Source organism: Cavia porcellus, unplaced genomic scaffold (genome assembly GCF_034190915.1).
Source record: "Cavia porcellus strain 051 isolate PalLab524CR breed Dunkin Hartley unplaced genomic scaffold, mCavPor4.1 scaffold_18, whole genome shotgun sequence".
In the NCBI taxonomy this organism is placed as follows: Eukaryota; Metazoa; Chordata; class Mammalia; order Rodentia; family Caviidae; genus Cavia; species Cavia porcellus.
Genome location: NW_026947501.1, coordinates 52,352,339 through 52,368,304, shown reverse-complemented (window position 1 = coordinate 52,368,304; position 15,966 = coordinate 52,352,339). Strand labels below are relative to the sequence as shown.

General features: G+C 44.0%; 1 protein-coding gene across 1 annotated transcript in view; it reads right to left on the bottom strand.

Annotated features, from left to right (window-relative positions):
- Mgat4a (alpha-1,3-mannosyl-glycoprotein 4-beta-N-acetylglucosaminyltransferase A) overlaps nucleotides 1-15,966 on the bottom strand; it is a 110,811-nt gene that overhangs the window by 62,926 nt on the left and 31,919 nt on the right. The window contains exons 3-4 of the mRNA XM_063229901.1: nucleotides 5,765-5,932; nucleotides 2,744-2,884 (exon numbers count right to left, since the gene is read on the bottom strand). Of these exons, the coding sequence (XP_063085971.1) occupies nucleotides 2,744-2,884; nucleotides 5,765-5,932 (309 nt within the window). The remainder of the gene's footprint in view (nucleotides 1-2,743; nucleotides 2,885-5,764; nucleotides 5,933-15,966) is intronic.

Genomic DNA, 15,966 nt, shown 5'->3' with positions numbered 1-15,966 from the left:
AGGAAGGTAATGCACCCGGCTTCATTAGTAAATGACACAGTCTACTGGTCTTGGGTTAAATGTATTGTTTAAAATGTCCCTAAACTCTTTAATTAGGCCACGTACCTCTTTCACGGGCTCTCAAAGCACCCTTTACATCACTAACTGATGTTGTAATTAGACAGGCCTTTGAGTAATTCTTTGACTAACGCATGCACCAGTGCGAGGCTCCTCAAGGCTGCGACCCGCGTGAATACTATAAGCCAAAGTCCCTGGCAAGGGGCTTGGCCCATGGCAGGTGCTCAGGTACCTGGACCTCACCTGTTGCCCCCCACAAGCAGGGTGCTTCCAAAATCAGGAGACCACTCGACTCACCTTTTTCAGCCCCCAACTCTGCACTGAGGGGCCCTTATTCTGCAGAGCTGGGTGCTTCTCCAACTCAGAGACATTTTTTGCTGGCATGTGATTACTTCCTCCCTTGGCTTTTTGCTCTCTCCTAAAAGATGGATATTCTGGCACCAGCTCCCCTCCCCTTCCATGCCTTATACACTTTATGCTGTGTGCTGAAGATCCACACAGTTCCACCTTTCCCATCACTAACGTGATCCTTAGCTGTGTGGGCTCTGCACTGGGCCATCTAGATGGGAATTTTAAATACAATCGTCAAAATAAAAAAGACACAGGTTTCAAACTGGTCTTTTCAATCTCATTGTTTCCCAGGTGAGCTGTCCTCTCCCAGTTCTCTGCAAATACAATGGGCTACTACATTTTGTTTCCAAATCACACTCTGCCTCAGACCCTTTTCCCTGAGGACAGGGCCGCTTGTGGCATTGATCCTGACCTGTATGGGCTGCATGGAGGAGCAGCAGCCCATCTGTCCCTTTGGAGGTGCCCGGTCTGTTCTCTACCTAAGTAAACTATGTGGGAGCCACTGGTGACGCTGGTCATCTAGAAAGGCAGTGTTTCCTCTGGAAGTGACAGTTCCTGCCCGTTCCTGGATCAGGCCTGGGGAACAAAGCCTTCCCTCTCTAGCCTGAAGAAGGTGCCATTACTCCTTTAGTTAATCAGCCTGCACACAACAGAATCTTTAGCGGCAAGCTTTCTCTGATCTAAAGAACAGAAGTCCTTTTGAGAGAGGGTCTTTGCTATGTAGTTCAGGCTGGCCTTGAATTCTCAAGAGATCCTTGTGCCTCAGCCTCCCCAGTGCTGGGATTACAGGAGTGCACCACCATGCTAGAAAAGACCTTAAAAGTTTTAAATGACTTTAAAATCACTTCTATTTTGTTTTCATTTGCTATTCTTATTAGTGAAGATATGGTCTAAGCCAATAAAACCACAACCGGCTAAGGCATCTTACCTAAATACTATTAAAAGGAGAGAGGCAGTATTGGCATCAAAAATAACAATCAATGTTCTAAAGAAAAGAATTTAGAGTTCCTAAAACATCTCGTTACTCTGTGCATCTAGCATCTATGGAATGCCTGGCCTCAATAAATGTTTCTTGGATGAATAAAAAAATGGAAGAATAAACTATTATGAACTTGATGCATTCAGACTTACCATCTCCAGCCAGGTATGGGGGCATTCACCCAACATTCCAGTCCTACAGGAGGCTGAGGCAGGAGGATCACAAGTTCGAACCCAGCCTGAGGAATTCAATGACTTAGCAAGACCTTGTCTCAAAAATTCACAAAGGCCTGGAGAGGTAGCTCAGTATGAAGGCCCTAGGTTCACTCTCCAGTACAAACAAGAAAAAAAGTTTCCACCTCCTTAAGCAGACAGCATGTTATTTTAAATGATCAGTAAAATAAAAACATAGCAGAACTAAAACCCAGATGAATGTAAGATGTTACAAATAAAGAAATATGAGAAAATGCAACCAAAATCAAGACCGGAAAATGCTTAAGATTACTCCTGAGTCAGAAGCAAACTAACAGCAGCTTTTCAACAATGTTAATGAATTTCAGTACCTATGAAGTAATCATTTTGTCTCATTTATAGCTTGTAAAGAAACAAAATAGTATTTTAGTCTCTGCATTCCAAAATCCACAAGCAGCCAGGTGCAGCAGCTTCTTGGGAAGCTGAGGCAGGAGGAACGCTTGAGCCCAGGAGTTCAAGATCAGCCTGGCTGACATAGGAAGAGCCTGCCTTTTCAAAAAATTAAATAAATCTAAAACTCAAATCTTCCCTATGAAGGATAGCAAAGTCAAAATGAAGGAGTAAAAAGTGTAAGAGTTATAAACAGGTCCCCTAAGGAGAATTCAAGAAACTCCATGGCTATGACAAGGGAGGGGTAAAAATACAAATTATCTTATGGGAGCATGAGAAAAAGGAAGCAAACCACAGTATTTCAGTGATTGCATGAAAAGCTAAATAACAGCAACTACTTACATCTCTGTAAGAAAAAGAGTATAGGATGGACAAAGCCCAAGCTTACCGGCATGGCTCAGGAGCGCTACTGATGCAGAAATAAGACACAAAAGAGAAAAACCACCCTCTATGTCATGAATTTTAAAATGGAAAAGTAACACAGTGTAAACACTTGGTTCCCTGAGCTAGCCTTTCTCGTGGTCATCATCTGCATAATTATTCTAGTCTATGGAGAAAAACAGCTCGCTGCAGTCATCCTGGGGATTGGAGTGAGCTCCAGGTTACTGAGCACAGAAGGACCTTTCTCCTTTGAGCTGCCTGCCCGACGTCAACAGTCACCAGAACACGCCAAGGCACCAGTCAGACCAGCGGCACAGCCACGACATCAACATACCTCCTGTCCTCCCACTGCCGATCTGCACAGCGGGCTGAAGGCTTCCTTCATTTTGCAGCAAGTGAGGCAAATGATAATAAATACTTGGCACTTGAAGGGCTTTTTTGCTTGTTAACTCTTTTAGTAGCTTTAGGGTCGTATCTGAAATGCAAAAGTCTAATTAATCCACAGGAACACCTCACCTGGTAGATGTTGCTGGTTTTACAAACAGTAAAGGTTGACAGACATCCTTATCTAATACACTTCTGTGAACCAGCCTCCTTTTCAGATGCAAAGGACCCCTGGCCTGATCCAGTCTCCCAGAGTCCTGGTGCTGAGGAGCAGAGGCAGGAGAAAGCACCAGGACAGGGTGTAGTAACAATTACCGCCACTGAGAAGCCTCAGTGCTCAGACCCACCAAAGAGACACCAGCATGCCGTGGCAGTGTGACAACACACTGACCGCCAGCACACTGCCCCCCCTGCATCACCCTCCCTTTATCTGTTCACACCTTACCAACATTTTCCATGAAAGATCTATTTCTGAAACACTGAATTACAACAGGACAAGTTGAAAATATTCAGTATAGATCATAGCCTTCAAGTAGTTTTGTTTGTTTTGTTATGTTTTTTTAGAGGAACCAATAAATCATAGAATGTGTCATGAAATAAAATGTAAGTTTAGTGAGGCGTGAGGTACACATAATCCCAGCTACTCGGGGCTGAGGCAGGAGAACTGAGTTCGTGGTCAGCCTTGGCAACCTAGCAAGACCCAGTCTCAAAATTAAAAGAAACAAAAACAGAAAAGGCTGGAGATGTAGCTCAGGGGCAGTGTTCACCGAGCTTGAGACCCCCAGGTTCAATCCACAGTACAACAATTTAAAAAAAAAATAAAATAAAATAAAAAAATGTTTTAAGTGGTGCTAGGACTGGGCAGTAGCTCAGTGGTAGAGCTCTTACCCAGCATGGGTGAGGTCCTGGGTTCAATTCCCAGCATAGGGTTCAGGGAACAAAACAACAAAATCCAAACACTTTGTTCAATTATACAATATCATTTTAAAATCTCATTAAAGAGGGAGTTTCCTGTTTCCTTTCAAACAAGGAACTATGAGTAAGGACTTGTACCCTGGACTCCTTTTAAAATATACCCAGCGTCTTTGAGACTAAAGCAGGAGGATCACACGTTTGAGGCCAGCCTGGCTACATAGTGACTTCAAGGCCAGCCTAGACTACATACCAAGATCTTGTCTCAGAAAACAAACAAGAAAATGATGAATGAACTTGCCAAAAAGTACAAATCACTGTCACACAAGAAACAAAACTTTAATTCTATGAGTAAAGAGATACAAATTTTAATATACCTTTTTCACCCACAAAATTAGCAAATTAAATAGCAACTACTGGTGATAATGCAATAAATGTCTCAGTCAGTGAGACAGCACCAAAAGCCCTAAAAAAATTCAGTCCTACTACTCAGTAATTTTCCTTTCAAGAATCTGGCTTTTGGGCTGGGGATTTAGCTCAGCGGCATAAGTGCCTGCCTGGCAAGCAGGCAGTCGTGAGTTCAATCCCCGGTACCGATAAAAATGAAAAAGACAAAAAAAAAAAAAAAAAAAGAATCTGGCTTTTGCCAGGCAGCGCAATATATACCTGCAATCCCAGCACTCTGGGAAGCTGAGGCAGCAGGGTTACAAGTTCGAGTCCAGCCTGGGAAAGTCAGATAGACCTTCTCTCAAAATAAAAAATTTAAAAGGCCAGGGGTTGTGCATGAACTCGACTGAGGAAGTCCTGGGTTCAATCCTTAGTATGGGGTGGGGAAAAGAAGCAGAATTTTACATATTAAACAAATGTTTGGTAGGCTTGTTTGTTTTGTTTTGTTTTTTAATCTTGCTCAAGGAATGGTACCATGAGATCTGAAAAGCAACAGTCATCAAAACACATAAGGGTTTTGAAAAAAGTCATCGCCTGATGACAATAAGAGCTAACAAAAATGTGACCAATTCATACACAAAGGTGTTTATCATAAGGTATAAGCTGAGAAGCAAAAGAACCCAGGGAAAACTCATTTGACTAAATGTAAAAAGAATGGTTATTATGGTATATGACTGTGTAATTACAACTACTAAAAATACCATTTTGAAGAGTAATGACACAGGAAACACGCATACAGTATCACTTCAAGAGTAAACATTTTCAAGAAAAAAATGCATGGAAAAAAAGGACTGGAAGGAAACAAAAAAAGTCAACAGAAATCACTTGGTGCCACACTTCTGGGTGAGTTTTAAAAATCTACATCATGTCATAATTTTAAATACTACTGCACATAATATAAATTATCATCGGCAGGGGAAATCAGGACTATAAAACCTTAAAAATCAGGTAATATAGTGGGGATCTCCAGATTAGAGAAATTCATGTTTTTGGATTGTTCTAGAATTTTAAAAATATATTAATCTACAAAGATCATGCAGATCTGAAAAAAATGCTTGCCTGATGTAGGGTTAATTACATTAATTTAATTATCACAATAAGATCACAGAAACAGAAGATCACTGGCATTCACCTTACTCTGCCAGATGTCCTCAGAGAAGGGGACCAGGACAGAACCCCCCAAACTATCCACTAAGTCACCATATATCTTCTCATTATAATTCCGATGGAGAAGCACTAATTACTCCAATTAGCAGACACTTCTCCGAAGGTCACCTAAGTCTACACACAAGGCATGACACAAATAAGGCCTCACTAAAAAGTAAAGCTTTAATTTCATTCTGAATATGATTTCATAAGGTGAGGGTTCTTCGCTACTGTCTGTGAAGTTTGTATCTCTGAAATTTACCTGGTAGTATTCTTTCAAAATCAAATTTAGCAACTAATAAAAATTATTTTATAATTGACCAGAACAGAAAGTTTGATGTGATGATTTTTAAAATGTGTTAACAAATGCTGGCTGATAATCACTCTGCATGACTTCCAAGTAACTCGCTCTACGTGGCTCCCGGAAAATCTAACTTTTATCACACATAAACAGTATCATTTGTACCTGAAAACTTATTCAGCGCATCCTTACTTCCGTTTGTTTCAGCACCTACACGCCGGAACTGCTGCACGATGGTGCTTAATTCAGACGAGCGCTGCGAGATTCTGTGTTCAGCGATTCGAAGGCGTTCTTTTAAAGCAAGAAATTCTCGTTGGTAAGCAATTAGTTTTTCTAGAGGCAAAAACAAAGAAAGTCCTTAATACGTTTTCAAATAAAAAATCCAAACAGAACTGTCAGAGTACACTCAGGAGGCTGAGGCAGGAGGACTGCTGTGCGTTCAAGGCCAATCTGGGGTACATAGCAAGTCCCTGTCTCAGAAAACCCTGTTAAGAGTAAAAATCTTCATTGAAACAGTAAAATTTATTAAAATTAACACTTCAAACATAATACTAATTTTTCTCCAAACAACTCTAAGGACCATATGTGTGTCAACCAGACGAGGCTAAGTTGGTAACACACTGACGGAATGTGTGTAACAACCTTAAAGCACAACCAGTTTCCACAGGCTCAAGGCTTCCTCTCTGCTTCCGATTCTGCAGAGATTTCTCTGGGCCAGATGCTGGCCAAAGGCCTGATTCCTAAGAACTCCATGAGTAGGTGTACCACAAGCCTACTGATGGCTGTTTTAAAAATCGGAGACAATCACAGGTCGAGAAAAACCTGGGTGCCCTCAAGCACTCAGAGCCAGCCCAACGCTGAGAAGCCCGTGGGCAGACACAGGCACAGCCACCAGGGAGGTGACGGGAAGGCAACTGTTGGTTCCCTGGCTCTTGGGGATGCGTGGGGCATGAGGGTGGCTGGGCAGCTGGGCTGGTGGCCTCCTCCAGCGGAGAGAAGTGGGGTTTTCAACTTCGCCACTAAACCACAGCCGTCAGCTACCACTGGTACACTACAACCTAAGCAGATTTTTTTTTTTAACTAAATAAGGAAATAAATTTAACACATCATCCCTGCTTTCTTCAAGGGTAAACTCAGTAAGAAACACACTTACAGAATCCAAGTCTGCACACTTATTAAAGCTGGTCCCAAGAACAAGGTCACTGGGTTACACTGAGATACTCTGCCCTGTCCTAGGCTGAGGGATACACAGTAAGTACTTGTGAGGGACTCTGTAGCCCGGAGAAGTGTCCTCCTGGCTCCAATGCCCTGCTCCTGCTCATCTACACTGAACAACAAAAGCCACACCCAAGTCACCGCCTTCCCCTAGGCTTCAGGAGGTGGGAACCAGAAGAGGGGGGATGGGATGGGCTCATGGGGGGACCTCGGGACTGGCCATGCTCTAACACCACCCCGGGCAGTGTGGTGTGGTGCAGTTCACTACTCTACGTGCATGATCGTGTCGTCAGGTGGTGAGAAAGTAAGACGTTACTGTTCACAAACAAAACTATAAAGAACCAGCACCACGCGCTGTAGTCCCAGATTCTCGGCAGGCGGCTAAAACAGGGGGATCCCTTGAGCCCCAAAGTTCCCCAGGAGACAGCCATAGAATAAGAACCCAGCTTAGGGGAAAAAAAATGAATTAAAGGAAAACTTAATCTTGCAACAAGATTAAATTGCTAAACAATAAACTTTTCCGGTACCTTTAGAAAGAAATAACATGGAGAGAGGAATGCTTGATGTGTGAATCAGAAATTCATCCAGAGTAACATTTTTAAAGTACTAAGGGATGATTTAAATACTGACAGTAATGGATTATAACCTGTTGAATAAAATAAGGATCTATGAGTCTGTATCCATAAAGAAATACCAACTAACAGACAAGGGGAAGTGATTCTTATAGCAGGATGCCACCTAATACACAGAAGAATGACAGGAAATTGTCATTCTGTGATCATCATAGCCAGCACCAAATTCTGACACTGACCTTAGGAGGTGAAAGTCTGACAACAAACAGGATATGTAATCTCAGAGAGGCTCCCCAAGGTGCCCTTTTCTATATAAAGCGGACAACACTCACCTCACATTGGAGAAAGCTGGTGGGGAGGTCGTCTGAGCAGAGGGCCCCGAGTTCAGAGATCAGGCACCCAAGGCAGGGTGCAGAGAACTCGGCTAGCTGTGCGGTGCTCCTGCCACAAGTGCATCATCTCGGGGGATCCCGAGTGATTCTCACCTGGAGGGAGCAGCGGATGCATCCACACGGGGATGACACACCAACACGTGGTCATGGAAGACAAAGGCTGAGGAAATGCCCGGGACAACACAGCTAACTGCAGACAGACAGCCAGGAGTCCTGGACTCAACTCCGACCAGAAAAAGCAGGGAAAGAAGCGATAGCAAGAACACTGCTGGATAAATTATGGAATCTACACTGGAGAACTGATCCCGCCGTGCTGAAGTTACATTTCCTGAACCTGACGCTGTACTGTGGTAACCAGAGAAGGCCCTGGCTTTGAAAACTGACGCTGAATTACATAGGGGGTAAAGAGGCAGGTTCGCTGCAGTTCACCCTCAAAGGCTTCGGAAAAGGAAACAGAACACCTAGATTTGGAAAGATGATACAGGCAGTGTTCACAACAGGTGAGGTGGGTACCGAAGTCATCTGCACGATCCTTACAACACTTCTGATTTTTTTTTTAAGGAAAACTTTGAAAAAGGTTAGGCAGGTCTGGATGCAGACACAGGCTCGGGCTTTCAGCAGCTTTGGGTGGGAGGGAGTGATGTAGTCTGAGGTCCATCTCTGCGCCTCCCTCCATTTCTCCGTGCATGTGAGACAGACAGACACATACACACACACACACACACACACACACACACACACACACACACAGAGAGAGAGAGAGAGAGAGAGAGAGAGAGAGAGAGAGAGAGAGAGAGAGTGAGTGGTACTGGGGATTGAACCCAGCGCCTTCTGCCTAAGCTACATCCCTGGTCTTTTCAGATTTTTATTTGAAATAGTGTCATGCTAAATTGAACTCCTTTCAGATTTTTATCTGAAATAGAGTCAGGCTGGGGTTGAATTTGTGATCCTCCTGCCTCAGCTAAGCCTGGTTCAACACTTTTTTTTCTTAAACCAACCACCTTTAAGGAGTAATTTCACAAAAAGGAAGAAGCACTAGTGCCTGCAGAGGAAATCCCCGATTCCAAAACACTCCAGGGCTGTGTGGGAAACTCAGCATACTTCCAGAAAGTCATGTACCGGAGATGGCTGGAGCCCAGGATTACAGGTGAGGTCACACACACTCTTTAAGTCCACAACCCATGGCTGTGAAAACACTCCAGACAGCCCCCTGCCCACTCAGCTCCCTTTCCACCCCAGTCTCCACACTGAGAGCTTCCACAGCTCAGGCCACACTCACCCTCCACAATCTTCCCCAGGATGCCAGATGCCTCTCTTGACGACAACAGAGTGCCAGTACCCTGCAGTTTCACTTAAACTTCAATGTCGCACACAGAGAGATCCTCAAAAGCAAGGGTGAGTTTGAGGAGCCCTTGCTTTCGATGTCAGTAGTGAAAGGCCAACCGCTGCCTCCACCATCCCTGTCGGCTTCTCTGGGATGCCACAGGAGTTTGGTCCTCTGTCCAGGGGAGGCTCCGGGGAGGACAGTGCCCAGCTGGCCTCTGTACCCAGCGCACCTCGCCCAGACACAGCTTTGAGGAGCCAGCTCTGAATAAACCTGATCCCTTCCCGTAACTCCTGCCCCTTGAATTTTGCTTCTTTCAAGTGACAAGTGACCTGGACATTTGATTCCAGAAACATCTGGGGATCGCTGCGGGAAACAAAGAGATTTCCATGCCACCTCTTCCTGGGACCCACCAGAAGTCTTTATTGTTTTGTTTTTATATTATAAATGGAACCTGTTAATTGTGGAAAATGATATATCCAGATTATACAAAGTGCATATTCTGTCTTGAGAGGCTAAGGTTTTTTTAAAGGTACAAAAATTTCAAAATATCAAATTGATGTTTGATACTATTTTTGCAAAAATAGCAATTTCATATGGTTCGACAATTTAAATAACAGCTCTGGCTGGACAAGTTAAAAATTGATCAATAAATAATATTAAGACAAAAGCACTAATGACATCCACTGTGCAGTACATCAAAACAAAGTACAAAAACCTCAAAGAAAAAAATAGAAAACCTCTTTTTTCAAACAATGGCATCTTTTTATTAGCAAGATATGAAGGAAACTACTGAATTCTATGTGCTAACATTAAAATGAAACCCACATTTAGTGTTTTAATTTTTAAAATTTTAGGATAAAACAATAAAATTCTGACACTGAAGAAAATGTCCATCAGCCAGGCATCTAGTTCATCCCTCCTGTGACACCTCACTGAGCTCATTCCCTCAGAGCAGCACTGGGTAAAAAAGACACAGCTGAAGAACCCTTTGGCACTAAGAGCCCAAAATCCAGCAAGCTGCATTTCTTAGGAATGTTATAGCCCTGAGAAAATGGTTTATTTCACTCTTTTTAATTTTACATTGATCATTTTTATACAACCAACTTAAAATGGAATTTCACCTGGATGAACCTGGGGGTGATTTCCCAATCATGAGCCTCTAAAGCAAAGGAAAAACACAAGAACTGAGTTCAGAAGGACATTCAGAAGAACTAAAGCCTAGAAAGGCTAAAAGACAACATGTGTGGGTCCAGATGAAAGCTGCCTGAAAGAACAGGATCTGGACAGACAGACCAACATCACGGACCAGGGGTCTTTTTCCCCAGCCTCAATCCCAGCACTCCAGAGACCGAAGGAGGAACATAAATTGAAATCCAGCCTAGACAGTTTACTAATTTAATGAGACCTTTTTAAAATTTTAATGAAAAAGGGACGCAGGGTAGGGATGTACTTCAAGCCCTGGGTTCAAGCCCAGTATCATGAAAAAAAATTAAAGCCAGCTGACGTCACCTTGCCCTAGTCTTGTCCTACCTAGTCTGAGCTGATTTTCTACCCTAGACAGAGCGTATTCAGATCCGCTAGCTTCAAAGCTGGACTCGGCTTCAGTATAATCCCATCTGCATGCTAACGACACCCCAGCGATCACAATGGCAGTAACTACTGTGACAACGACCAGAAAGCCCAGTAAAGGAACAAGCCCAGGTGGCCCCTGAAAACTCTTCACTTATTCCCACATCAACAACCCTCCCCTTCATTTATTTACTCCATCCGCATTTCTTTGCCCCTATATCTAGAACGAACCTGTTAACCCCCAAGGAACTGGGAAACTGACAAATGGGTGCTGTCTCCCACTTTTACTCTGGGCCAAAAATAAAAGTCATCTTCGCTGCTTAACTGCTGTTTGGTATTGTTACTGGTTTCCTAATTCTGGGACAGAGGAACACAGTTTGGGATTAGAAACTGGTTATGGAAGGGCCTGTTAGAAACAGTTCTGGACTCTGCCTCCAGAAAAGCTGACTCGGAGGGGCCCAAGGCAGTGCAGATCCTCATTGCTGGCTGGTAATGGAGATTCCTCCAGTCCAAAGACCACCACTGAGAAGCTCATAGGTGGTCAAACTGAGTTCTGGTCTCCCAATTCCCCCTCCCCTTTCTCTGCAGCCCACGTGTTAGAGGATCCAGGACCGGAGGGGTTTGCTAAGATGTTTAGGAACACACATCAAGAACTATATTTGGGGCAGAAAGAGGTTTCCAAGTATCCAGTGGACATGTACTTCAAAGCTCTCTTTTAAGAGATATGAGAAATTGTCAAGAATCACCAATCTCATTCCCTGTTTCTAGAGGGACCCAACTGGTCGGGACCCAACTCATTAGCACAGATTCTAAAAAGACCCTTCTAAGTTTAAAAGGGGAAATGGGGCTCATGGATATATATATTCACATACTTCAACTAAAATAAAGAGTATAATTCATCTGTCCTCTGCCATCTGTGTAAAGCACAGGGTCTTAACTAGTGAGTGCTAAGAGTGGAAAGTCTGCCAGAACACCATCACTATTTCTCTAAATTGTCCCCTACGGAACATGACCATTAACAGTGCAATTCAATTACAAACTGTGCTACTATAAACATGGTTGCACATATCTTGCTGTAGCATGACATTTTCAGTTTTTCTAAGAAGATACCCAGAGAGAATAGCTGGATTGAATGGGGCCTCCAACCCTAGTTTTTCGAGGAAGCTCCACACTGATTTCCACAGTGGCTGCACCAATGTACACTCTCACCAAGTGGAGCTACACACACACACACACACACACACACACACACACACACACGGTAGATAGCTACACTATCAATCTGTTAGCTCATCCAAAAGAACAGTTTGTGATTTCATTGTTTGATTGTTTGATCATTTTTATCATGTGTAAATCTTGTGACCTAAACAACTACTTCTAAGATAACAATATGCAATATATTAATTAGCGTTATTTCCAACTATTTTTTCGAAATTCGGTATCATTTCTATTCTTTTTTCAAAATAAACTTCCAGGTAGAGCTTTAATAAGTTAAAATATATCCAGGGACCTTAAAAAAGCACAATACCCTAAGGCAGACAAATGATCCTGCCGTACCTATAATACACACTTCCTTAGGAAGATATTCTCTATCTAGATAGATGAAGCCATTGTCTTTGATTTCCCTTGGGGTCAGGGCAAGCTCTAAAACCCCAAATTCCATTATCATAGTGAAATGAGGGGGAAAAATGGTAGGTTGCAAAAATTAGGACAAGACTCGGTAGAGTATACCTAGGTATATGTTTATCACAGTGCTTTACTTTAAAAAAACAGTCACCATCTGGTTTTTAAAAATTCAGCCACCACAAGGAAATTGGGATAAAAATAGATTGGTTCAGCAGCCATTGTTTCATTCTCAAAGGGAAATTTAAGAAAAACATTTTTATTCTAAAAGCTATAACTCCATGCATGTTCCTATGAAGAATTCAAGATGCGTCGTTTTGATTTAATTACAGCCCATTATTAGATAAAAACGGATGCTGATAAGCCAGTCCTGCACTACGGCATCGCTCCACCAACACCCACTCTTCTCCTACTGCATCTCTTAGCCACATCCGCTTGGAACGTTCTGTGGCTTCCTTCACCTTCTCTTACTTCCCTTTCTTCTTCTTTCTTAGTTTCCACCTTTCCCTCCTAGCTTTAGGTCTAAAACGCTGTGTGAAGGACACTGATCAAGAAGCTGCTAGAGCTACACAGGAGGCAGGGGTGGGGGTCCTGGCTGGAGGGAGCCACGGGCTGTGGCCCCTGAACGGTGGCCCCTGGCCCCCAGCTCCTCTCATGACCCGAGCAGCTTTCCTGTCCCAAGCCTTTGCACCTGGCAGGGTCTTTCCTTTGGAGCTGGCCGGTCCTGAGACACAGATGTCTGAAACCGTGACCTCCTGTCCTCCTCCAACCTGCGAGGGCCAGGAGCTACATCTCTGCGTGAGGAAGGTGACTGAGTCAGTCTCTGTTTCTTTCCTGCTTATTTCCAAAACCATAAACTTCGTTCTCTGGCCTCTTCCCTCTTCCCTATTATTTTTGTTTCTAGCACACATCTTACGAAATCCTTGGGTCCTTTCTCTGTCTCCCTTCTTCCCTTCCTTTGTTCCTTGTTTCTAATGACTGAGGACTTTTTTCTCCACACAGCTGTTGAGTAGCCCACCTGTCTGGCCTCTACCACCAGACAAATCATTGCAAATTCCAAATCCAGCACTGATGAGTGTTTCTGGGCTGAAAGGCTCTCACTTCACTATGGAACTCAACAGAAACTAATGTTTCATGAAAGGGACTTAACAGAAAGATGTCTCACACTTAAAGGAAGAAAAACAAAAGCAGGCACCCATGAGAGTCTGACTGAGACCATGGTCTGCAGACGCATGCTGCAGTCTCATCCTCTCTCGGCTGACTTCTCATCGCCCCGCAGAAGTGCACACAGAGTCCGGCTGCTCTACTACGACACCCGGTTCCCTTGACATCCACCTGACTGTGAATGACTCTGTCGCATGTCCTGTCTCTTCCCTCCCCTCGCCCCCTCTCCTCCCTCTCTTCCTCCCCTCCCTCTTTCCCCTTCTCCTCCTCTCCTATACCCCTCCCTTCTCCTTTCCCCTTCCTGAGTTTTTCATGATTCTGGGGATTGAGTCCAGAGCCTCCGCATTCAGCTACATCCCCCAGTCTTTCTATTTTTTTTACATTTTGAGACAGGATCTTACTAAGTTTCTTTCCCCTCATATCTCCTGATAGGATACTGGGGCAGTCAGCACCCAAGAAATGCCTGGTGCCTGCAGCTGAAGGACTAAGGATGGAGTCAAAGGAACCTTCTACGTGATGCTACTCCAGCTCAGGCCATAAAGAAAACGTGGTCCCAGGTGCTTCCCACTGGCAATGGTCAGGGAAGGAGCCTGGCTTCACCCATCCTACTGTGACAGCCCCACCTCCCTCGCCATCTCCCACACAAACACAACTGCAGGCAGCTGGGACTCCAACTGGCTGGGGACCAGCACAGGCCAGGCAGGACCCCAGCTTTCTCTCCCATCCCCACCTAGCAATAAGGAGAAGCACCCCTCCCCCACTATCCTTCTTGAAGGCTAGAAGGGGCCAGACAGACAGACATTTTAAGTAAGACCCCTGGATAAGACTGATAGTCACTCGTCAGAAAAAGAATCCGGAAAATGTCAACATGTGTGAGAGAAAAAATTAACAGATATTAACCCCAAGATGACTCAGGCACTGAAATCTGACTCATCAAAAGTGGTTTCAGTGGGTCATTAAACAAGTCAAACAATAGAAATGCTAAGCAGAGAAACAGAAGGTACAAAGAAAGAGAAATGGACCTTGTAGAAAAGACAGGCTCAGCAGAAGATCAATAGGACAGAGGAAAGAATTAGTGAGCCTGAATGAAGACAACTGGGGTTAACCTAACACACAGAATATAGACCAGGGAGGGATCAACAGAGCCTCAGGCCCTTTGCCACTATGCAAAAAGTCTGAGACCCAAATCCCTATCACAGCACCCAGAAGGAAGGGGAAAAGAAGTGGAGGAAATAATGGCTTTAATTTTCCAAATTGGGCACAAGGCACGAACATGCACAAAAGTTCAACAATCAGCAGACTCCAAAAGGATAAACTCCAAGAAACCTGTGTCCAGACACACTGTAGCTGAACTTCAGAAAACTAGAAACAAAAAGTCTTGAAAGTGTTTGGAGAGAAATGACACATTGCCTTAGCAGGAAAAATCAACGGGAATGACAGTTTCCTGTCAGATACCATGGAGCCAAAGTCAGGGGAATGACGTGTCAGGTACTAAAAGAAACCTACCAACCTCAGATCCCATGTATGACAAAATACTCTTAGGGAATAAAGGTAGAATCAAGCTAATTCTCATCAGAAGAAAAGCTAATAGATTTGTCACTGGCAAACCTATACACACATGCAATGCAATGATACAGCACAAATACTTACCTCAAACCTGACACCACACAATGAAATCCTACTCAGCAAGAAAAACACACTCACAGATGGGTGTGGTGTCTATCTTCTCACGCTCTGGGAGGCTGAGGCAGGAAGATCACAAGGGCGAGCCCAGCCTGGGCAATTCCATGACTTAGTGAAATCTTGTCTCAAAATGTAAGACATTAAAAAGTTCTGGGGATATAACTGAATGCAAAGGCCCCAGAGTCAGAATTCAATCCCCAGAGTCCCAGAAACCTCAGGAAGGGGGAAGGAGGGGAGAGGGGAAGGCATGAGACAGAAGCACTCAACAGTCTGGGTGGACCCCCAGAGCACCAGGCTGAGTAGAAAAGGACAGCTCCGGCACACTGTAGGGTCCCATGGACACTGTATTTCTTAAACAGCAAGATCACGTGATAAACTCCAGGTCAGCGTCTGCAGGATTTCGAGGAGATCTGTGTGGCAGAGAGCTGGCCCTGCTGTGAGGTTACGGGGGCCGCACATGGCGACAGCGTGGGGCAGCGCTGTGCCTGCCCTTCACACCACTGTCTGCTTCCTGATTCTAATACTGTACACGGTGCATATATAACTCAGCGCGGGAAAAACAGGTGGCAGTTACATGGTATCTCTCACTGCTGCCCTGCAGCTTCCCGTAATTCTGTAATACTTTTTTTTTTAGGTAAATAGGTAATAAGAAGCCCAAGCAAAAATGAACCCATGAAGTAGTAATAATTTAAAGGTAAAAATGGAAATAAGTCATTTTCATTATTAGTCCTTCACCTGGAATGCCTTCTTCCCAATGTCTGTCCTGAGAACCCCAAATATTTTGTGTTGCTAAAGGGACCCAGGAGTATTCTACACCTGTTC